The following is a 22354-nucleotide window of genomic DNA, read 5'->3' on the forward strand; positions in this document are numbered from 1 at the left end:
CCTCTGACCATAGAGGTGCGGAGGGGTGGGGTCAGCTCAATATCTGGCAAGAGGAGTACTGACTTGGCTCATTATTTGGCAAGCAGACAGTATAGGGCTCACTGTCTGGCAGGTGGGGGAGCTCAGGTGGGACTCACTCTCTGGCAGGTGGGGGGAGTGCAGGTGGGGGCTCACTATCTGGCAGGTGGGGGAGCTCAGGTGGGGCTCACTGCCAGGTGGGGGTGTGCAGGTGGGGGCTCACTATCTGGCAGGTGGGGGAGCGCAGGTGGGGGCTCACTATCTGGCAGGTGGGGGAGCGCAGGTGGGGCTCACTATCTGCCAGGTGGGGGAGCGCAGGTGGGGGTTCACTGCCAGGTGGGGGGTGTGCAGGTGGGGGCTCACTATCTGGCAGGTGGGGGAGCGCAGGTGGGGGCTCACTATCTGGCAGGTGGGGGTGTGCAGGTGGGGGCTCACTTTCTGGCAGGTGGGGGAGGGTAGGTGGGGGCTCACTCTCTGGCAGGTGGGGGAGCGCAGGTGGGGGCTCACTATCTGGCAGGTGGGGGAGCTCAGGTGGGGCTCACTATCTGGCAGGTGGGGGAGCTCAGGTGGGGCTCACTCTCTGGCAGGTGGGGGAGCGCAGGTGGGGGCTCACTATCTGGCAGGTGGGGGAGCTCAGGTGGGGCTCACTCTCTGGCAGGTGGGGGAGCGCAGGTGGGGGCTCACTATCTGGCAGGTGGGGGAGCTCAGGTGGGGCTCACTATCTGGCAGGTGGGGGGAGTGCAGGTGGGGCTCACTATCTGGCAGGTGGGGGAGCGCAGGTGGGGGCTCACTGCCAGGTGGGGGAGCGCAGGTGGGGGCTCACTGCCAGGTGGGGGAAGGCAGGTGGGGGCTCACAGTCTGGCAGGTGGGGCGTGTAGGTGGGGGCTCACTCTCTGGCAGGTGGGGGAGGGTAGGTGGGGGCTCACTATCTGGCAGGTGGGGGAGCGCAGGTGGGGGCTCACTCTCTGGCAGGTGGGGGAGCGCAGGTGGGGGCTCACTCTCTGGCAGGTGGGGGAGCGCAGGTGGGGGCTCACAGTCTGGCAGGTGGGGGCTCACTATCTGGCAGGTGGGGGAGCGCAGGTGGGGGCTCACTATCTGGCAGGTGGGGGAGCGCAGGTGGGGGCTCACTATCTGGCAGGTAGGGCGTGCAGGTGGGGGCTCGCTGCCAGGTGGGGGAGGGCAGGTGGGGCTCACAGTCTGGCAGGCAGCTGGGTACTGATGGGGGCTCATGAAGGGGAGGTTGGATGAGGAGCAGATAGTTGGGTTCACCAGCTAGTATTGCCAGGTGTCCAGTTTTGCACCCGACAGTCCAGTTTTGGAGCTTTCTGTTCTGGAAACCAATGGAGAAAATAGAACCGTCCGGTATTTTCTAAATCGGATGGAATGTCGATTGGGATGGAATGTCAAGTGCGTCCGGTATTTTTGTTGGACCCATCTGGCAACGCTATCCCCAGGCACTTGGAGCACAGTGGGAGGCAGGGAAACGGGGCAGAGGGTCTGATGGGGGGGAAAGTCCGGGACGAAGTGCCTCGTCCCCCTTGCATTAGAGACACTTGCACAGCATCAAGCCATGTCAGTGGCATGCCCGCAGTATATCAGTGTAGCGTGTAATCAGGAGGGGCTCACACCCGTATAGCAGCACCGGTGCTGTCTAGGATGAGATTGGCAGGGTTTAAAGATGCGCAACAAAATGTCCATACAGCAAAACTAATTGGGGGAGGGGGATTGAGGCCGTGAGGAGGGGCTGGGGCGGCTGCTGTAGCTGTGAAGCTAGTGAGATACTGTGCAGAAATGCCAGTGGTAGGCAGGGCTGAGGGGGAGTAGAGCAGGCTTGAGCAACAGCAAAAGAAGCCATAGCAACCCCCACATTAAAAGCAACCATTGTAAAAACCAAAACCAGCATCCAGGCGCTTATTCCTGTAACCTTTGCCCTCCCTTCCCTCCTCCTTGTTTGTTGCTTTCACTCACTGCATCTACAGGTAGGCCCTAGTCCTGCAGATGCCTGCGCAGCTTTTTGAATGTTGGGAGCAAGGCTACCCCTTTGAAGCAAAACCCCTCCTCCCCATCAGTAAACATTAATGGGTGAAGCTCAGGGTCCCCTCTTGGGCAGATGTATAGAGGGGGAAACTGAGGCACACTGTGCAATGACTTGGCCAAGGTCACACATCTATAGCAGAGCCCAGAATAAAACCCCACCTCCTGCCCCCCAGTCGTGTGTCCCTGCCCTTTCCGTGGAGTACGAGTGGGTGGAAAAGGACGGATTTGCTTCCAGTGATTTTACTTCTGAAAAATCTGCTGAAGGGCTGAACCGGCTCGGATTTATTTTATTTTATTTATTTTTTTCTTCCTCTCTACTAGGAACCCCTCGGTGTTTCAAGCCTCTTGTAACCAGCCGGCACTGGATTGATTGAAACCTTCACCAATGGGATTGGCAGCCGCTGGAGCTGACCAGTGAGTGGAAGCCAGAGGCGGGGCTTTGCTTTGTGGCCACTTTGAGACTTCTGTGGCTAGAGGTGCCTTGGGGAGCCACGGAGAGGCTGGTGCACAGACATGCTCTTCAGCGCTGGCAGCTGGCTGCATTTTGTGCTCTGTCTCTGCGCCTGCCCTTTTGCTGATGGTGAGTACGGGCCACCCGGGGAGAAGGAGAGGCTAGAGAGTACCCCGGTGCCTGCATTGTGTGGGCGCCTTTTCCATTCTGCTTGGCGCACGCTTGCAACACAGGACTGACAAGCAAGCCTTTACAATGCACATCCAGCTGCCTCTTCCAAAGTCAAGTGCCCTGCTGCGGCAGCCGCTGGCCCTTGTGCTCAGAAACTGCTGCCCTGAAATGCAGGGGAGGGGTTAAAAAACCTTGAGCGCTTCTCGGCTGGGGGGGAATTTGTGCTTGCTGTTTATTCTTTGTATTCTCATCATGCTCTGCTCTGTTGGCTGCCGGGAAGCCCTGCCAGACCTGTCTGGTTTTTAGTGTGTCTGTAAGTTCCCATTTTCAGTCGTGAAGGGGTGGCAGTCCGGCTGGGGCCATGTAGCAGGAAAATCTCGCTGCACAGGATCCAGTCTTAATAAATGCCTTGTGCCGGCGCTCTGAAAGCTGTGAGCGAGCCAAAGCAAAATATAATGCAACATCCTCTTGCCCTGGCATAAGATCCCTCCATGGAGGGGGCCCAGCAAGGGAGAATCTTGCATTGCCACTCGGCTTGAGAGACAATTTTGATCGCTGTGGTTGCCCATTAGAACACGGTAAATCAGCCCTGAAACTCGCACAGCGATTAGGAAAGGAAGATGGAGGGAAAGCTGGATTCAGGGGCAGCCAGCAGGTAAATAAGAGGAGCTGAGGCAGGTTAAAAGATGGAGAAAGCAAAGGAGAAAATCCCAGAGGGGAGATTGCTCCGCTGGGTTTGGTAAATGACCTGTGTTCAGTTCGGAGGCGCGTTCCAAAGGGCTGGCCAAGCAGGCAGCCTGGTTTTATGTCACACTCTGGAGGAGTCTCGTGATGGGTCCTAGCTGCTTGCCCAAATTAATGTTCTGGCTGTGGCTGGGGGGTTGCTCGGTTCACTGAGGTTAGCGGAAGTGCTGCTACGAGACGTCAAAATGCTCTCAGCAGGGCAGAGGGTTTGGGCTCCATCTGGAGCAGCGCTGGACACCAGCATCTCCTGTGGGTTCTCAGCACCTCTCCGGATTAGGCCCTTCCTTGTCATTTATCCTACTACTCTCCCTTCCCGCTTCCTCTGCTTAGTGTAGTAATTATTAACTGCCTCGCTAAGGATCCCGGACTTCAGTGTCAGGGAGCCCATGAGAGGCAGGTAAGTAAACAGGCCCCAGACTGTACAGATTGGGAAACTGAGGCATGGAGCGATGAAAGTGACTTGCCCAAGGACGCTCAGCCAGTCAGTGGTGGCCCCAGGAATAGAACCCACATCCCCCGACTGCCCTGCTTTGCCCACTAGACACCCCGCCCCCCACTGACAGGCGTCAAGTGGTGCCTGTAGTAATTTAGAGAGTGAATTGGCCTGCTAGAGTGTCTGCTGTGCTTCACCCGCATTAACTGTGCCTCCTGACTCCCTTGTGCCATGGTCAAGTGGCAGCCCCGTGTGCTACTGGAGGGGAAACTGAGGCAAGGATTGGGTAAGGGGCAATGTGTTTGGAAAGTGACTAGAGATTTTGGGAACCCAGCCTGACACACCTCCAGAGTCCAGGCACCAGCAGCTCCACTGACTTGGTCTGGGGCCTCAAGCACCTCGGTAAATTACTCCCCAGGTGCCTAAAACTGGGCCATGCAAAAATTGGAGGTACCCAGTAGGGATGTGAAAGGTTTATATGGGGGGCTGCTCTGGAGGTCTGCCATGGACAGGGGCTGCTCCAGGTGTCTGGAGCATCCCCTGTCCGCGGCTGGCTCAGGAGGCGGAGTTTAACCAATTCAATGGATTTCACATCCCTCGTGCCTAGAGATTAATGACACTAGTGAAAATTCTGGTCAAACTGACTTGCCCAGGGTCTCACCAGGTTTCGGTGCTACAGAACCTAGATTTCCCAATGCCCATTCTCCTGCTGTCACGGCTAGCCAGTGCTCCCTCCCTAAGATGTAAGAGAGCGTCCTGCGTCTTCACGGCCTCTTGCAGGAAGTGCTGATGGAAGTAGGGTTGCCAGGTATCTGGTTTTCACCCGGTAATTGCATCTTCTGTCCGGTAAAAAAAAAAAAAACCCAGAAAATACCAGACAGAAGATGCAATTACCGGACTATCCAGGTGAAAATGTTTGGTCTCCTTTGTTTTTTGCTCAACCAATTTCCCCCGCCACGTTTGGGATTTTTTGTGAAGGTATCTGGCAACCTTAGATGGAAGGGGCCGTCTCCAGGGGAGACCGTCACCCCCTGCCCAGGCTCAGTTGGGACAGAGAGAGAGAACACACCTGAAAGTCGTGGCATAACTCCAACCGCCTCTGTGCTGCAGCGAATCCAGCCTGAAGGTTTCCACCCACTGCTTGTCAACAGGCCCCTGAGTGCCTCCCTAGGAAAGAACCAGCTGCTGAAACAGCCGCGGAGGCAGGGCGTTCGGAGTGCTTCATTAAAGCGCTTCTGTAGCAGTGCCTTGGGATCCGGCTTGCCGTTGTTCTACGGCGGCTGTGTCCGGAACGCAGCTGGGTTAAGCCTCCTGGAGCTTTGTGAACCAGGTCTTGAGGGGGCAGGTGCTGCGCCCTGGAAAAGGGATCTCGTTGTGCCAGGATGGAGAGGGCTGGCTGGCCAGGTAGCTGTACTTCCCGTGCAGGGGTTATCTGTGATCTGGCCTGTTTGCTGGGAGGGATGTAATTCACACTGGACACAGAACTGGTACTGAGCATTGTCCCAGAGCGTGGCATCAACAGACCTTTTCATAACCCTGACTGCAGTATAGCTTCCGTGGGGCAGCCTTCGCTGCATATGGCATGGAGTTAGCATAAAAAAGTTATAGCCTATGTGTTGGGAAAAGATCCCATGCTGCATTTTCACAAGCACAGGTAGCTGTCCTGGTCAAATTACACCAGGAGCTGTTTCAACTCTGCCTCCCTCAAACACCCCTTTTGAGTGCAGTGGGATGCCATATTCGTGGTTGCCTGCTCCAAACAGTTATGCAGCATTGTTGTGCGCTGTGAAACAGCTGCCCTGTGCCACCCCAGAACAGGCCGCATTGGAGAGGCAGGTGAAGTGTGACTTGTCCAGCCACTAGGATTCCAGCACGGTTTGGGATGAAAGGTGCCGTATACATGAAACGTTATAACCCGTTGCTTCTCCCATTGGAAAGAGCGGTTTTTCCAGCAACATGATTGTGCGTTTTGATTTGAATTTCCAAAGAGCTTTTCCATTTCTTCCTCTTTGTCTATTATTTTGTCTCTTTAAATACCCAGGTTTACGCGTCCATGAATATTTATATTTTCAAGTGCTGAGTCCTGGTGATATCCGCTACATTTTCACGGCTACTCCGGCCAAAGATTTTGGAGGCGTGTTTGTAAGTACGAGGCTCAGATCTGAGTCAGACCAGATTTTCCCCAACAGCAGGGAGTGATTTCAGTCTTGATCTTCATGTGTTCCAGTTGTCATTGGAATTAGTTCTGGTCGTTCCTTACATTTGGTTCCCCTAAGGAACAGTGGGCCATATTCTGAGCCCAGTCACAACAGTGTCTATTACTGAAACTGGTGAAGTGGCGCTCAATTGCACTGCTGGAAGAGAGAACTGGCTCAACGTGTGTCGATGGAACTTTGGAATTTGCCAAGGCGTTCCGATGACGCTGCTTTAGAATCTCCATAGTCCATGTACCTTCTCTCGGGCCCTCGGCAGTTTCCGCTCAGTCTAGCACGTGCCAAAGGAATGAGGTCCCATGGTCTGAAAAGCAGATCCAAGCAGAAGAGAAATACTGGAACTGCTTAAACAGTTACTAGTACTTCTACAAGATAGAGGTCGGGAGGGGATGGCCAATGGGCGACTAGCAATACTAACTGGTTATGTCTACACTGTGTTTTTTTGCGGAAGAGGCAATGCAAATGAAGCGCTCATTAGTATTTTCTCATGCTTCATTTGCATAATCTCTTCCGATCCTTTTTGCGGAAGAGGCTTTTGTGCCAAAAAAAAAGTAGTCTAGACGGATCCGTTTTGCAGAAAAGAAACCCCTTTTACACAAGATCACATGCCTCAAAAAAGGAGATATACACGATCTTGCGCAAAGGGTTTTTTGTGCAAAACGGACCCATCTACACTGCCTTTTTTTTTTTTTTTTTTTTTTGCACAAAAACCTCTTCCTCAAAAAGGAGCAGCAGAGATTATGCAAATGAAGCATGAGAAAATGCTAATGAGTGCTTCATTTGCATTGCCTCTTCCGCACAAACACGTCATGTAGACATAGCCTTTGTGTATTAAAGGGCTCGCAGGGGGAGCCATGTTAGTCTGTAACTTTAAAAACAACAAGTAGTCCTGTAGCACCTTCGAGACTTAACAAAAATAGAGGAAGTGTCGTGAGCTTTTGTGAGCAAAACCCACTTCTTCATCTGTGTGTGTGCTAGTGGTGCCACTTTGTAATCTCAGCGCACCTTGCAAACGTTAACGGTATAACCCTCCCAACATCCCTGCAAGATAGGAAGGTATATTGAACCAGGACAAGTAAAGCCGGTAGCTGCAGACCCCAGAATAGATCTACATCAGCACACCCAGCCCTGCTAATGCTGCCCTCTTATTCCCGGTGTGTTTTTCTTTTCTCCTCTCTGAGAACACGAGATATGAGCAGATACACCTGGTCCCGGCAGATCCTCCGGAGGCATGTGGGGAGCTACACAATGGCGTCTTCATCCAAGATCAGATCGCCCTGGTGGAGCGTGGGTAGGTTTGATGACAGATCTGTTTTACCGAGGAAGGAGGGAGCTATTTATAGTGCGATTCTGGAACAGCAGTGTGCCGGGAGTGGGTGGGCTGGGTTTTTTTCCACCCAAGAGATCGGGCAGAAGAAAATCTGGCCGGGCAGAACACCTGCCTGTGGAACAGTCCCTGGGCCAATTTTGGCTCCTGTTCTTTTTTTATCATAGTCCTCTGAGAGGAGTGGAGAATATTCCTGCGGTAGCTCTCCTGCTGGACTGGTAGCTGCATAGCTGTGCCAAGAAATCTCCTTGGGTGGATGCTGTTAGCCCAGGATAGTGAGTCCACCTGGGGAGTTTTACATGCTGGTCATTTTCTCTTTGCAGTCAACACTTGAACCAGGTGATTAGAAAGTGACAGGATGGGAGACTAGTCTGACAAGCTGACAGCATGTCCATCTACCGCTTTCCCCAGTGTCGTACATGGGCAGAGCTGGGATGGGCAGTAAGTGTGGACGTGGCTCACCGGGGTTAGCTCCTGGCGGGCTGCCGGTGCTTTGTTTACCTGCACATCCGCCGGTACAGCCGCTCGCAGCTCCTATTGGCCGCAGGTTGCTGTTCCCGGCTTCCCACTGCTCCCATTGGCCGCAGATCACTGCTCCCATTGGCTTGGGAACCGCGATCCAGGGCCAACAGGAGCTGTGAGCAGCCGTAGCTGTAGACATGCAGGTAAATAAAGCGCCGGCAGCCCCCCGGGGCTAACCCTGGTGAACCGTAGCCAGCCTGTGAGCCGCTCACTGCCCACCCCACTGGAGAGCGAGGTACCAGAAGGAAGGCAGCTCCTGTTGTTTAATTATAAAGGAAACAGGCCAGTCCTCTGGCTCTCCCCCGGGGAATCCTCTGACCGCTCTGAGGTTCGTCTAGGGCAGTGTTTGGGACCTCATCCCTTCTCGGGAGACCTTTGGGGCCATGGAATGGGCGGCGTGAGTCTCCCAGGCCTGTGGACCCAGGGGGCCTGCCAAGGAGGAAACCTCTCAGCTCAGTCGAGGCTGGAGATGGCTGGCATGGGGACGCTGCTGTTCCCTGTCCGGCATGGGCAGCGGCCATTCAGCACAGCTGCCCCGGGGACGAGTGTAGCATCAGGAACGGTTCAGGCTCTCCTGGATTTCTTCGAGGACACACAGCAGGGACCAACGCTGCCCCCCAACCCCACTACTCCTTGGCCCTGCCGCCGTGTGCCTCAGTGGGCCCGGTGCCGCGAGGCTTCCCGCCAGAGGGAATCCAGACCCCTCTGCTCACACAGGGAGCGGGGATGCTCTCAGCAGCCGTGGGGTCCAGACAGGCCCGACTCACTGGGACCTTTTTCCTAAAGCATCCAGCTTGCTTGGTTTGCAGGAGGCTGAAGCCGGCAGGCCGATAACCACAGAACAAGTACAGCAGGGGAACTGCCAGGCCCAGCCTGCTCCCCCCAGCCCTGCCGCTGCCCCGGTTCTGAGTCCAGCTGGAGGAGGGAGTTGGCTTGCAGGGACCCTTCAGCCCTGGCCTTGCTGCTGAGCCTTGGAGGGTCCGTCTACACTGCAGCCAGGAGGTTTCGCTGCTGTTCTTAGCTCGCTCGAAGGCAGCGCGGGTGGGCCGAGGCCTGCGGCAGTCACGCGTCTGGTCACGGGGCAGGCGGCCCGTGCGGGGCCACTGCTTATGCTGGATCAGCGTTTTCTGCAGAAAGAGTTCCTGCCCGCTGGGAGCAGACCCGCGGCTTCCAGCCTCTCGGCCAGCACGCAGCCACGTTGGCACAGACGCCGGCAGCTTTGCAGGCTGTGCTCTGGGAGGATAGCGGAGCTAGTGCTAGTGTCAGGACAGCGTCCCAGACGGGCCGGTGATCAAGGCTTTGGGGGGGTTGGAAGGCAGCACAGTCACTCCCTTGCTCCTGGAGCGGAGTGTTACCCTGCAAGCACGGGGGTTATGGCTGAGGTGCCTGAAGCCCGAGAAGCGAAAGAAGAGAATTAGGGAGGCTGATTTCCTAGATCCCCAGCCAGAAGGCACCACGGTGATGGGAGAGCAAAGCAGCCCAGCTTGATTTAAAACCAGCCTTTAGGAAGCTGGTCTGCTGGTTAATTACAAAGTAGGCTGAGACAGTAACGTCTGTCTAAGCACAGGCCTGGAAGGCGAACTCCAGCTCCGACACAGATTCTCGCTGCATCCTTGGGCACATCCCAGCGCCTCTCTGTCTCCAGTTCCTCGCCTGCTCACTGACTGAGGGTTCTGGGCCGCTGGGGAGGTTCCCTGGGTAACGTGTGTGAAGCAAAGATAGAGACGTGCCTGTTGGGGTTATGAACGATTCCAATCCTTTGGGTTTTGTGGCTCTTTTCTGCCTTCACTGTCATGGGCGATAAAAGTGTAGGCCAGGTGGGGGCGAGGCCTTCGGAGGGGGACACGTCGGCCTGGCACTGCCCAGACAGCCGGCACACGGGTCTCCGAGACACCCCCTTGTTTTCTGCGGCAGGGGTTGTTCCTTCCTGTCGAAGACGCGCGTCGTCCAGGAGCACGGCGGGAGGGCGGTGATTATCGCCGATAACGCCTACGACAACGACAGCTTCTACGTTGAAATGATCCAGGACAGCACGAAGCGGACGGCAGACATTCCTGCTCTCTTCCTCCTGGGCAGGGATGGGTAGGTGCCTTCCCCCCGTGTGCACACCCGCCTGTCTCTTCCCAGGTTGTGCCCTCCGTGGGACCCGGGCAAGTACGGGAGGCAGCCATGTTGTGCAGATGGGCACCTGTGCTTCTACCATCTCCGATGTTCTCCGGATCTTTGTCAGGGCCTTCACCCCAGCCCTTCCGCGGAGACTGACGTGCCCCGTCGAGCAGCGGGAGGTAGAATCAAGGCTCACGCTGGTGCTCAGAGCAGAGGTGGTGGCCTATGAGCCGCTGCGGGGCTCCAGTCAGCCGTCCCTCTTTATCCAGCGAGCAAGAGCCTTCTGCGGTCACACAGGGCTGCCCCCGTGCCTGGCCTGGTTCTTAAGCATGGAAGTGGTGTATGCAGATCATGCGCCGCTTCGGTCTCCTGGCAAGTGGCCAGCGCAGCCGACTGTCCAAAAATTAGAGCCGGACTCTACAGGGCGCTGAGGGTCTCATGGGAAGGGCGAAGTGACTTCACCTCCCTCCCAGATCAGGGGGAGCCAAGAACAGGGCCCTGGTGGGGTTAGAATCATAGAACCATAGAGCTGGAAGAGACCTCAGGAGTCATCGAGTCCTGCCCAAAGCAGGACCAACCCAACTCAATCATCACAGCCAGGGCGTTGTCCAGCCGAGACTTAAACACCTCGAGGGGTGGAGATTCTCCCCCGCCCTGGGGAATCCGTTCCTAGGTTGGTTGTATTTGTTCTGCGGGAGGTCCCCTTGTACTGTTGGCTGGCTCCAGCGCTTGCCTGAGGCCCGAGCCCTCCTCCATCGCTGCCTGTGTCTGTCTCTAGGTATATGATCCGACGCTCCTTGGAGCAGCACGGGCTCCCCTGGGCCGTCATCTCCATCCCCGTCAACGTTACCAGCATCCCGACCTACGAAATGATGCAGCCGCCGTGGACCTTCTGGTAGCAGGGCGCGCGAGGGCAGCTCTGGGGGCCTTCCTGGGGGGGTCCGAGGATGTAGCGACGGGCTTGGCTTTGAAGAACAGCCCCCGCCTGCCCTCGAGTCCCAAGCTCACGGGGGAACTCTCTCTGGACTGAGCCGCCCAGGTCATTGCGCTGCTGCCGGCAGCCAGCTCGACGCCGACCTCTGGCGCCGCACGACTCGCATCGCGGAATTCACCGTCGGCGCCGCGGCACTTCTGGGCGGGGAGGCAGGTACTCCGGTGCCGGGGAGGCCGGCGCTCGCAAGAGAAACAGTGGGAGGAGCCGCAAGCCAGCGGGTCAGAGTGCCCTGCCCATCCTGCGTGAAATGGGAACGCGGATAAAGCGGGAGGAGGAATGCACAGAGGCAGCCAGAGGGCTATTGCTTTTGGCGGAGCAGGGCCGGAAGCCGGAAGCCGAAACTCGGGCATGATGAGGCTGGCTGGAGGGGAGAAGTGTTTGTGGGCTTGTCGTGCGGAGACGGGGCTCAGGAGAGGGCAGTCCCTCTCGCGGAAATCTTTGGGGCTTAGGCAGCTCGGTCTCGGAGGGTCTGGGGCTGGACTCCCGAGGCTGCAGGAGAGTGAGGCCGTGCCGGAGACAGCCCGTGACCAGGCACGGCAAGTGCATGGGGCAGATACCGCTCTGGCGTCAGGCAGCACAGCCCCGTTGGCTGCACCAGCCGGCTGCCGCTTCCACCAGAAAGACAGACGCTGTGGAGGTGCAAACCCAGGACATCGGAACTGCTGCCGGGAGGGGGGCTGAGCATTTTCCCACCCGCTCTCTGCACCAAACAGATGCGTGGAAGCAGGCTGCCCTGTCCCGACCCAGTTAGGCAGCCCCAGTCGTGATCCTCTTCCCCCCCCCCCCCCACCTCGTACCACGCTGCCTGCACAGTGCTGCTGCATTTCGCCGACACACATCGACCCCCTGTAAACCAGGGTTCTCTGGGCGGGCAACATCAGTGGGACCACGGAGGTTCCTGGACCAGAGAGCCCCGGCAGCAGGAGGGCTGGCAGCTAGGAGCGCTGCTGGGGCAGCAACAGCAGGGCCGGTAGCAGTGGGGCTGCGTGCCCCCCCGGGGCCAGGAACCCGGCCAGCCCAGGGCCAGCGTTGACCTCCCCTGCTCCAGCAAACTCCCTCATTCGGCATCGGTCAGGTCCCGAGGACGCCGGCCCCCGCAGGTCCAACCTGTCCTCCCCCTGGATCTCAAGCCACGCCCCCCTCTTTGTGCTGGGTCCTGATTGGGCAGCTGCCCTCAGTTTGTGTGGCTGAGCCACCAATCGGCAAGCGGGGGAAGGAGGCTGTGGCTCTGTGCATATATAAAGCAGGGCCCGATGCAGGTTTTTCACCTTTTTCCCTGGGCCCGTGGAGAGCCGGATTCCCCAGCAGATCTCTTCCCTGCACCGGGGGCCAGTGTCCGCTGGGGCACCGGGGGAAAGATCGGACTGTCGTTGCCTGGACCGTGCTGGGTCGGGACCGCTCTATCCCAGGCTGTTCCCCCGGCACCGAGTTCTCTCCCTCCCCTCCAAAGCTCCTGGCTTGGTCAGGTCTGCCCCGCCGGGTGCATTGGGGGTGGGGTATTTTCGTTGCTTTTTAATGGGCGTCTCAAAATAAAGCCGCGCCCGTTGTGAAGCAGCCGCGCCCGAGAGAGTTTTGGGGGTGACTCTGCCTTTTGAAGCGGCAGAGGCCTGCGCAGCTGGGTACAACGCCACACTGGCCCCGTTACGCTATTAGGGTTTCTAAACGGAGATGGTGCTTCGTGCCTTCTGCGTGATTTGGGGTTGCGTCATAAATCCGGCGCGATCCCATTCGGTAACACTGAACGTGGGTGTGTGTCTGTGCCTAGCGTAGCCAGAAAGGGACAGTGGGATGGTCCCTGCCTTCAGATGGGTGGGTGGTGAGGGGGCGGGAGAGACGGGGGCTGCCTCCTACCACCCGGCCTTGGAGAGGGTGGGATGGACACACTGGTGAGGGGACACTGAGGGACGTACCTGAAGAGGTGGATGGGGCTTACCCGCATCCACCAGGCGCTCCTGCCAGAAAGCTGGGTCTCTTGAGCGGGGTGTTGATGCCTATCCCACTCCCCCCACCAACACTCCTACCTGGAAGGGGGCCCCTGAAACAGCCTCCCAGTTCCCCAACCAGGCTCCGTGGCAGGAGCACAAGAGCGGGGCAAACCTCTGTGCCCCAACCTGGCTCCCCGGGAAGAGTGCCAGACCGGCTGAGCGGGGCGCTGGGGCAGGAGCAGAGCTGAGTCGAGGCTGGGTGGGCCTGGATCGTAAGCGTGTGGGCGTGAGCCTGAATCCTGTGTTCTGTGGGCCTCCTTGCAAGGCTGAGAGGCTCTCAGGAGCGGCTTGAGGCCGGCTGCGGCAGCTGGCGCCCCAGGCGGAACGCGCGCTCGGTGCCCCCACCTGCACGGCCAGCAATGGGGTGACGTCATCGGGCGCCCCGTTGAAGGCAGCACCCTAGGCGACGGCTGAGCCGGCCTATAGTCACGGCTGCCCCTGGGGGCCTTTAGGGGCGGAAGGGTCGACATACGGGGCCTACGCGTACTTATGATGCCGGAGCTACCCGAGCGCGAGCCCTCTCCCTGCGTGTGCTGCCTACGTGCTGGGATGCCCTGCGGCGCCTGCTCCCGGATTTCAGCCGCAGCGGCCGCCCCGGCGGTGTTTGTGGGGGACGGGGGGAGGGGAGCTCTAATAGCTCGGTCCTGGGCAAGGCCCTGCCCCTGCCCCCCGCACTGCAGTCAGGCCGCTGCCTCCGAGAGCCTTTGGCTCTGGCCCTCGAACCAGGATGTGAGCGGAGGCGGGTGCAGCATTTTCGCGTGCGGAGGTCAGAGCCGGCCCTGGCTTGGCAGCGCTTTACGGGAGGGGGGCGGGCTTGGCCTGGTACAGGGGTGGGCATACACAGGTCCCAGCTGCGCTGCCCCCCCAAACCTCCACCAAAATGTGTCCCCCCTTCCCATGCCTCGGGGCGGCCCTCCCCGCACCCAGCTGCAGTCGCCGCGGCCAGCTAGGCTCCGATTTTGCCCCTTTTACTCCCCTAAAGCCGCGGGGGTTCTGAGCGGGGTCTCGGCTCAGGCCCAGCCCTGACCTCGGGCGGGTTGAGGCTCGGGGAGGCCCTGGGGGCAGCCGCTGGAGAGTGCAGGGGGAGGGAGGCCAAAGAGCCCGGCTGAGGGCCCAGTGGGGCTTTGCCCCTGCACGGCCACCCCCTCCCCCGCGTGCCTTGGCCCCAGAGCCCGTGCGGGGAGGCGGTGTCCGCAGGGGAGGCCGTGGGCTGCCGGGAAGGAGTCATGGGGGGGTGGTGGGGGCTTCTGGGAAAGGAGGGAGATGAGGCAGCCTTCTCCCCCCACCCCGCTTGGAAGGCAGAGTCCATGTCTGCTCCGGTGCAGCAGAGCCTCCTCCTGTGAATGCTGCCGGCTGGATTCATTTGGAGCCCAGAGGCAGGGGGGCCAGGTCCCCGGGCTGCATGGGGCAGAGGGGGCCACTCACTTGGGCACGCTCAGGCCGGATCCTGCGAGGGGCCGCGCACCCTGTGCTCCCGCGAGCTGCAGGTGGCTGGGCGGGGTGACGTCGGCGTGGCTCTGGGCCCCGTTCTGCCAGGCTGCGGCTTTCGGTTCCTCCCTCGCTGTCCCCCCGGCCGGGAGCGTGTGAGCAGCAGCCCCGCACCTGCGAGTTTGGCCCTTCCACGCTCTGCAGGTGCTGGGCAGGTTGAACGCGACAGCCGGATCCTCGGAGGGCCTAGCCCCGTCCCTGCTTCCAGGGTCTGGCTGGCCCCCGCAGTGGGGGTGAGCTCCCCAACAGCCCTGTGCCCCTCGAATGGGGGGCTGGCTGGGCAGGAATCCCCCTGCCAGGACGAAAGGGGCACAAGGTGCCGGCTGGCATTTGCCTTCACTCTGCCGGCGCTGTGGTTGCAGGCTAATGGTGTCTATTCACTCGCCGCACGAACCTCTTCGTTAATCTAACCAAGCCCCACGCGCTCGGCTGTCTGGTTTCTTGGCCTCCCCTTGGGGCTGTGCAGAGTTTATTCCTGGGCAACACAACAGCAGCTGAGGCACGTTGGCTCGGAGCGCTGCGGGTCCAAGGTTGTTCCAGATTTGCTGGCCAGGCCAGGAGAAGGAGCAGCCGCGGCTCGGATGCAGTTAACACTGGAGTTCTGCGTGCACCTGGATGTCAGCACGTGTAGGCTCCAGGCCTGTTCCGGGGCGAGCCCAGAGGATCACAGGCTCAGGTGGGGGAGCTGTGACCCTGCCCCACTTGGCCTGGCGTGGGCGGACGTGGACTTTGTTTCCCTAAGCCAAGAAATCTGGGGGAAGCAGAATCTAGCCTGCTCACTGGGTGGGCCACAGCCCCTGTTCTGCGCACAGTAGCCTGCCCCCTGCAGATGGGACTCCCACCCTCCTGCCCCCCCCCGCCGCAGATGGGACCTCTGCCCTCCTGCCCCGCCCCGCCCCCTGCAGATGGGACCCCAGCCCTCCTGCCCTGGCAGCCTGCACCCAGTACAGATGGGACCCTGACCCTCCAGCCCTGGCCCTTCTGCCCCCCTGCAGATGGGACCCCGGGCCCCTGCCCCACAGCACGTAGAGGAGTCAGATGCTAGGCCCTGAAGGGTAAGAGCTGGGCTGGCCAAGTGCTGTGGAATTGGAATTGGAGGCTGGGAGCCAGTGAGGTCGCCTGCCTTGCAGGCGTGTGGGCATTAGGTGCCTGCTAAGAAGCTGCTGGAGCCCCAGGCAGGGCCATGTTGAGTGTCTTCGCTGTGAAGAGGCTGATTTGCTTTCCCTGAGAGCAGGGAGTCGGCAGGGCTGGACGGGGTCCCAGCGGCCGGACGCGTCCTTCGCCCAGCCCTCAGCCCTGCCCCTCACCTGTAGGGGCCTGCTCTGGGCTCAGGAGAGGCCACGTCCGGCAGATCGGAACCGCAATGGGGTCAGCCGGGCACCGCGAGGCGGAAACTCACTGCTTCCCGACAGCTCACCGGCCAGCTGATGGCAACGTTCCGTCACTACTCGCCCGCACTTGGTTTAAACCAGCCCCGGCAGAGCCCAGGTTCAGTTGTGCTCTCAGAGCACCAAAGGCAGGCGCCGACTCTAGCCCGTTCTCCATCCCAGGCGGGCTTCCCCACGCCGTTAGGTGCAATAAAACAGCACCCCCGCTTGCAGAGCTGAGCGGCGCAGGTCTCCCGGCTCCGCCTGCTTTTCCATCCTTGAGGAAACTAACCTCTACTCCTCGAGAGCGTGCGCAGGCTGGTGTCTGACCCAGATTCCATTACATCCTTCAACGCCTGCCCCAACCAGCTCTGGGACGTGCTTCCTGAACCCCCTGCCCATCAACACTCACGCTCACTAGCCTCTCCCAGTCACTTTCCCGTGAATTGTCATCCCAGCCCCCTCTACTGAGGCAAGACCAAGTGCACCTAGACCAAAGCCAACAGGTGTTTGTCTCACTTGTTCTTACCTAAACTGCCCCTGCTGCAGATGGATCCTACCACCAATGAGGCCCTACCAAATGTCCGGCCGTGAACCCCCCCCCCCCCCCACGGATTGTGAAATCTGGCTATTGTTGGGGGGTTGCAGTATTGCCACCTGTACTTCCGCACTGCCTTCAGAGCCAGGCAGCAGCTGGCCGGGCATCTGCAGTCGTCAGAAGTCACCGCTGTGGTGTCCTGACAGGTCTCCTGCTCCGTCCGTGCTGATACCCATTCAGCTGTGTGCGTGTGTGCTCCTCTTGTGCGATGTGTTGACTTTGTGCAAGAAATCAACACAACAGATGCCAAGAGATCCCCCAAAGACCATAAAATCAGATAAGGATCGAAGGCGCCCAGCCAGGTTTATTGTCAAGTGAAGTCCAGTAAGAGTTGCCAGTAGACTCTGCCGAACCGCTCCGCATTATGTACCCCTGCAGTCAGTCGGTGGTCCCATGGCCCCACCACCGGACAAAGACAGCCTCTCCAAGACCCCACTTTATATACAGTACAAACAAGGGACACATCACTCCTGACATATCTGGTTGCCACTCTCTGATGTTACCTCAAACCACCCATCCACCTTGCACGTGGTGGTTCGATAGAATATCTCTGTCCATCATGCTGTCATTGTAGACACTTCCCTGAACCTCCCTGTCATCTGTGGGAAGCGTAGGTACCACGGTCCTTTTTAATGGGGTGGTGTCACCATCTCTCAGGAATGCGGTTGTAACCTGTGCCTGGTACCAATGGCTGTTCTACAGCCGGTACTTAGTACCATTTACTATTCTAGTGTTTTGCACTCTCAGCCCTGTTTGTGCAAAGTTCTGTGAGCAGGGGCCTGCCTCTTGCTCACAGCTTTGCTTTATATTAGCAAAGTCTTGGCCACTCCTGGCCAGGCCTCAGAGCGGCCTGCGATATGTGGGCTTATATTTCAGGCCCTCTTCTTACTACAGCACCCCGCTCTAAAGGCAGCGAAACGCTAAGGAGAGAAACACCAGGGATACGTCTCCACTGCAGGCTTCTTGTGCAAGAACAATTGTTCTTGCGCAAAAACTTGCAGAGCACCTACACTGCACGCACGTTCTTGCGCAAGTAAATTTACAGGACAGCGTCAGGAAACAGGGCTTCTTCCGGAAGGGTTATTCCTCTCCCCACGAGGAATAAGCCCTCTTGCACCAGGGCTCTTCCACAAGAAGGCAATGTAGACAGGCAACATGAGTATCTTGCACAAGAAAGCCCTATGGCTAGAGTGGCCATCAGAGCTTTCTTGTGCAAGAGAGCGTCCACACTGCCATGGACACACTTGTGCGAAAGCACATGGCAGTGTGGACACGCTCTTGCGCAAGACCTTTTGCACAAGAACTCTTGCGCAAGAAGCCTGCAGTGTAGATGTAGCCTGCAGCTCCCCTACAATAGCCTTGCCCCGCTCCCTTTTGGATCAGGACCTCCGTGGTTATCACACGGACATTTCAGATTTAAATATCCAAAGTCATGAAACGGAGGACTGTTAAAACCCCCAGGACTGTGAAATGTAACAAAACGGCCCGTGAATTTGGCAGGGCCCAACCCATAACCACACAGGGAAAACAAACGATCACGGCCCGTGATCAAGTTAAACACAGAAACAGACCCAGGCCCAGTGCCTGTCAATCTGACTTTATTGACACGAGGCCGCAGGGGCGGCTGAGGGAGGAGTGACCCGGACGCGGTGCAGCACTTCCTTGGCTGATATGGTTGGAGAGGGAGGATGTCCCCATCTCCGCTTTGCACGTTCCCCTCAACAGGACAGACCGAGACCGAAACAACAGTTCCACAAAACTCAGGGAAGTTGCACAAGCCAACCGACTGCGGTCAGACCGGGTCGAGTTGTTTTCACCGAGGTGCACAGCAGGTCTCGGCTCATGCATTCGGTAGACAGACCGACCGACTGAAAAACGACTGCCTCCAGTCTCAGGACACTTGCAGCAGTGTGAACACGTTGATTACAGAAGGGGCGAGGGAGGGGCAGGGGCCCCTCTCCAGGGGGATACGTCTGGATACATGACCCAGGGGCGGACGTTCCAAGCCCGGAGCCAGGAATCTGGGAGGAGGGGGGTGGATGAGGTGTTTGTGGCAGCGGGGAAGCTGCACTGGGCGCGGACGGGGAGAACAGAATGGCTCTCAAACTCTGCTTTGCCACCAACTCAAAGCCACGTGGCAGAGCTGTGGAGATGGGCCCGGCGAGGCAGCCCCCCCCCGTTAGTGGCACTGTTTAACAGCAGTCCCCTTTTGATGGAAACTGCCTGCCACTAACCCCTGTGCACCCCACGGGAGGGCGGTTCGCTGGGGCTCAGAGCGAGGCACCAAACCTGCCCCGACTCCAGCTGGAAGTGATGTAAATGGGCCAAACCAAAGCCCGGGATCGGCAATCAGGATCCCAAGTGTATAGCACACCCCCATCCCGGCTTAGGCGTGAATGTACAGCTCAAAGGGCTTTGCCTACCCCTTCTACAGCACGATCTCCTCTCCCCGCCGTCCCGAAAGCAGCCGTGGGCTGTTGATTACAAGCACCCCAGTCAGGAGAGATGGGCCTGCTTCCCAACTCTCTCTCTCTCTGAAAAGCATCAGCTCACAGCATCAGGAGGGAAACTCTCAGTGGAAGGAGGGGGTTGGCAACTCTGAAATTCTAGGTTGGCCAAGGAACTGTGCAGAGCAGGCTTGGCAGCAGCGCGCTGTAAACTCGCGCCAAGTGGTTTGGCTCTGTAGGCAGGCAGGGAGCCTTCAAGAGCAGGGATTAGTTACAGCTAAGGAAACACACAGGAAACCCGCACACCAGGGCATCATGCTAGGGCATGAGAACCAAGAAGTGAAACTGACCGATGTAAATTTCACCGCTCAGGCTGGCCTGCCAAAAGGAAGCAGCATCAGTGGAGAAAAGGCTTTTGGGTGTTGTTGTTTTTTTTAAACACCCCAGTCATCACAGACGGGGCATTTCTGCCACGTCAATTTCAGCCTGATGCGGTTGCCTGTTGCCCTCACATCTAGCCCCTCAGTTCCTTGCTCTATCCTGCTCCTTTGCTCTCCAATGGGATACTTTTGGTGTGCAGGTGGCCAGGGACGGGACCTTGTTCTAGATCCTGGCCTCCGTGGGGTTTCAGGAAGACCGCTTTGCTCAGGCAATGTTCTGGAGCCAGGGTTTAACAGTCCGTCGTCTCCGGGCCCTTCGTTCACTGCAAGTCTCTTCGTGCGGGAATTAGCACCAGTTCACACACACGTATGGCTGCGGCGTGGCAAGCCAGAGCACACGTGAAAGCACATCGCGTTGGCTCGAGGTGGTGAGCACGAACTCGGGTCGCTGGGGCACCAGTGCGAGCGTGGAGTAACTCAGAGGAAGTCAGTGATGCGGTTCCAGATTTACACCAGAGCTGGATTTGGCCTGCGATCGGCCAGCACCGGGTTGCTGGGTCAGTCTCCCAGCTCTGGGCAGGCAGCATGTAAAATACAACTTGGATTCCTTGGCCGGCACAAGGCTACGATGTATCCAGCCCTGGGATCTCAAAGGTTAATGAGCCCAGGGAATCTCAATGGGAAGACTTGGGCTTAGGTCAAGAGGGCCCTAAGACAGCCTGGCTTCAGGAGCGTGGTGCTCTCCTGCTTCCCAGGCCCCCATCCCCTCCAAGAGGAGTCCTAAGGAAAGTGCCGAACAGTCTCCACAGAGGGACAATACAGCAGCCCCCAGGGCCAGGCAACGCCCCAGAGCCTCCCCACTCCTGCCTCGGCTGCGGGGGAAGAGGCTGCATCTCTCCGATGCTCTAACGGGTGAGGCGGACTGAAGAGAGAACTGTTCCTGGCCTGCCCTGCTTCCTTGGAATCAGGCCGGCTCAGCCCCACCCGCAGCAGCAGGCCTGGGAGGAAGGCGGGGGTGGGGGAACCACAAGGCCACTTCTGGAAAGGGGAAAGACTGTCCTGGAACGGAACTGCCCCCCAACCTCTGGTCCCACTCATGGGAGATCAGGATACGTAGTGGGGGGGATGAACTTCCTCCCACTCCAGCCTCACTGTGCCTGGGGAGAAGATCAGATGTGACCAGCTGTGTCCTCCCACTGTGGTCCCTCGATGGGGGTGTGGGAGGGGCAGAGGTGTGGAAAGTAGGGGCGCGAGGGAGGCTACAACACCCTCAGGCTTTCCACCCGGATTCCCTGTGCCCAGGTGCCAGCTCCACCAGCATCTCGCGGCTCTGACAGCTAATCAGAGGGGCCGAGCCCCCACCAGTCCCGCTGCCTTCAGCGGGGGCTGGGCACTGCTCAGAACAGGCCACCAGCCCCTGGGGAGCTGACACTAGTGGGTCTAGAAGGAGCCACCCTCTCCTTGCTGAGACAGCCTCGAGCCTGGCTGAAGGACAACGGGCTCGGTGGTACCGCCCCAGGGCTCCTGCCTTTGCCCCACCCCGGCAGGTCACAGGTATAATCCACACCAGGGAGGCAGAGCATGGATCCCTCCAACCACCCCGGAACACAACAGCCAGAATCAGCTGCTTCTCCCTTTGCGCTCTGGGGTGGGGTTTGGGGCCAGACACCCCCTCCAATCCGGTTCCTTTGGATTGAGAGATATCTGGGCCTTGCTGCGCTCTGCTGTTCCAATGCCTAACTGATTCAGGAGCCTATGCCTCCAGGTTAAAGGGATTTAGGTACTTGTGAGCCAAAATCACATTGTCAATGGGAGCCCAGCTCCCTAGCACCTAACTCCCTTTGGACCACGAGCCTGAGGCGCTGCAGTGCTGAGCACAGCAATGCCTACGTCTGAGCCCGGGTGCCTAACCCCTTGCGGCAGCCTGGATAGGGTTTCCCTTTGGTGCCAGGTCAGGAGCCGGTCCCAGGGCGGTACCGCCGAGCCGGCTGTCCCAGGAGGGCAGACACCCCCCCGGAGTGAAACCACCCCCCCAAAACGGCAGTGCCAACCCCGAGCGGGAGCAAGAGGCAAGGGTAAGGAGTGGGAGGCGCCCTCAGCTGACTGCATCACCCCCCAGCTACTTAACCCTCCGCCTGCTGGTGCTGAGAGCGTCCCCATCTCGGACTCCAAGCACTCGGCCCCTCCCCCCAGCTAGGCAAGTCTGACCAGCCCCCGCGTTGGACACCGCGAGAGGAAGCGACTGACTCCCCCCTCCCGAACAGGGAGTTGAACCCACAAGTCCTGGCACCGTCTTGTGGGCCCACAGCACCCCCTGTCTACAAAGCCACCAGTCCCCTTCTCCCCGCCGCCGCCCCGAGCGGGACACGCGCCCAAACCCCCCAGCTCTCCCGTCGCCTAGGCAGCGGCACTGGCGGGAGCCCTGGGGCGGCCGGGGGTTCGCCCAGCGGCAGGACGAAGGGGTGTTAGGGGGCGTGTCTGTGCTCAGAATAGCGGAGGCTCTTCCCTGCCTGCGCCTGTCTCTGCCTCTCCCCCCGCCCACAGTGCTCGGCTCTGCGCAGGAGCCGACACACACGGAGGCCACGGTGACGCCCCCGAGGGCTGACGCTGCCCTGTCAGCCGTGGAGGAGCGGTCGGGACAAGCGGAGATGCTACCTAGAGAGGGGGACCACAGATCACAGACGCTCCCCTAGGACGGTCAGGCGCAGGGAAGCTCGGCAGCCCTTCCACCCCCAACGCTTACCGCTCTGTCCCTGCCGCAGCGCCAGCCCCCCCGCACAGTCCCTCTGCGGCACAAAGCCGCCCCAGCTCGGAGGCCCCCCCGCCCCCGGGATCAAACGTCCGTCATCTCATCCTCCAGCTCCGCGTCGTCCGTCTCGCCGTCACCCTCCTCCTCCTCCTCCTCCGAAGTCAGGCTGGGGTCGTCGGCTTGAGCCAGGCACTTGGGGCAGGAGCAGGTGAACAGGTAGTGTTCCCTATGGGGCGCAGGGGAGAGAGCGAGCGCGAGCCACGTCAAGGGCGGCCACACGCCCCAGCGCCCGGCATCCCCCCCAGCTGGGGCATGCCCCCTCGC

General features: G+C 59.2%; 2 protein-coding genes across 2 annotated transcripts in view; one reads left to right on the forward strand and one right to left on the reverse strand.

The window, feature by feature from the left end:
• PRADC1 (protease associated domain containing 1) lies at window positions 1-19325 on the forward strand. Its single transcript, XM_075931037.1, has 6 exons — window positions 1-15; window positions 2377-2635; window positions 5896-5996; window positions 7249-7358; window positions 9831-9998; window positions 10801-19325. Exons 2-6 carry the CDS (start codon window positions 2569-2571, stop codon window positions 10919-10921), a joined length of 567 nt encoding a protein of 188 aa, XP_075787152.1. The 5' UTR covers window positions 1-15; window positions 2377-2568; the 3' UTR covers window positions 10922-19325.
• SMYD5 (SMYD family member 5) overlaps window positions 18036-22354 on the reverse strand; it is a 20266-nt gene continuing 15947 nt past the window's right edge. Inside the window, exon 13 of the mRNA XM_075931036.1 lies at window positions 18036-22256. Coding sequence (XP_075787151.1) covers window positions 22115-22256 — 142 coding nt within the window. The 3' untranslated portion in view covers window positions 18036-22114. The remainder of the gene's footprint in view (window positions 22257-22354) is intronic.

The sequence above is a fragment of the Pelodiscus sinensis genome, chromosome 5, assembly GCF_049634645.1.
Source record: "Pelodiscus sinensis isolate JC-2024 chromosome 5, ASM4963464v1, whole genome shotgun sequence".
Taxonomy (NCBI): Eukaryota; Metazoa; Chordata; order Testudines; family Trionychidae; genus Pelodiscus; species Pelodiscus sinensis.

What these genes read in the sequence shown, in the direction of transcription:
- PRADC1 (XM_075931037.1), top strand. Translation starts at nt 2,569, where the DNA reads ATGCTCTTCAGCGCTGGCAGCTGGCTGCATTTTGTGCTCTGTCTCTGC. An exon ending in CGCCTGCCCTTTTGCTGATG is followed by an intron (nt 2,636 to 5,895) that starts GTGAGTACGGGC and finishes TTAAATACCCAG; the next exon opens with GTTTACGCGTCCATGAATAT. An exon ending in AAGATTTTGGAGGCGTGTTT is followed by an intron (nt 5,997 to 7,248) that starts GTAAGTACGAGG and finishes CTCCTCTCTGAG; the next exon opens with AACACGAGATATGAGCAGAT.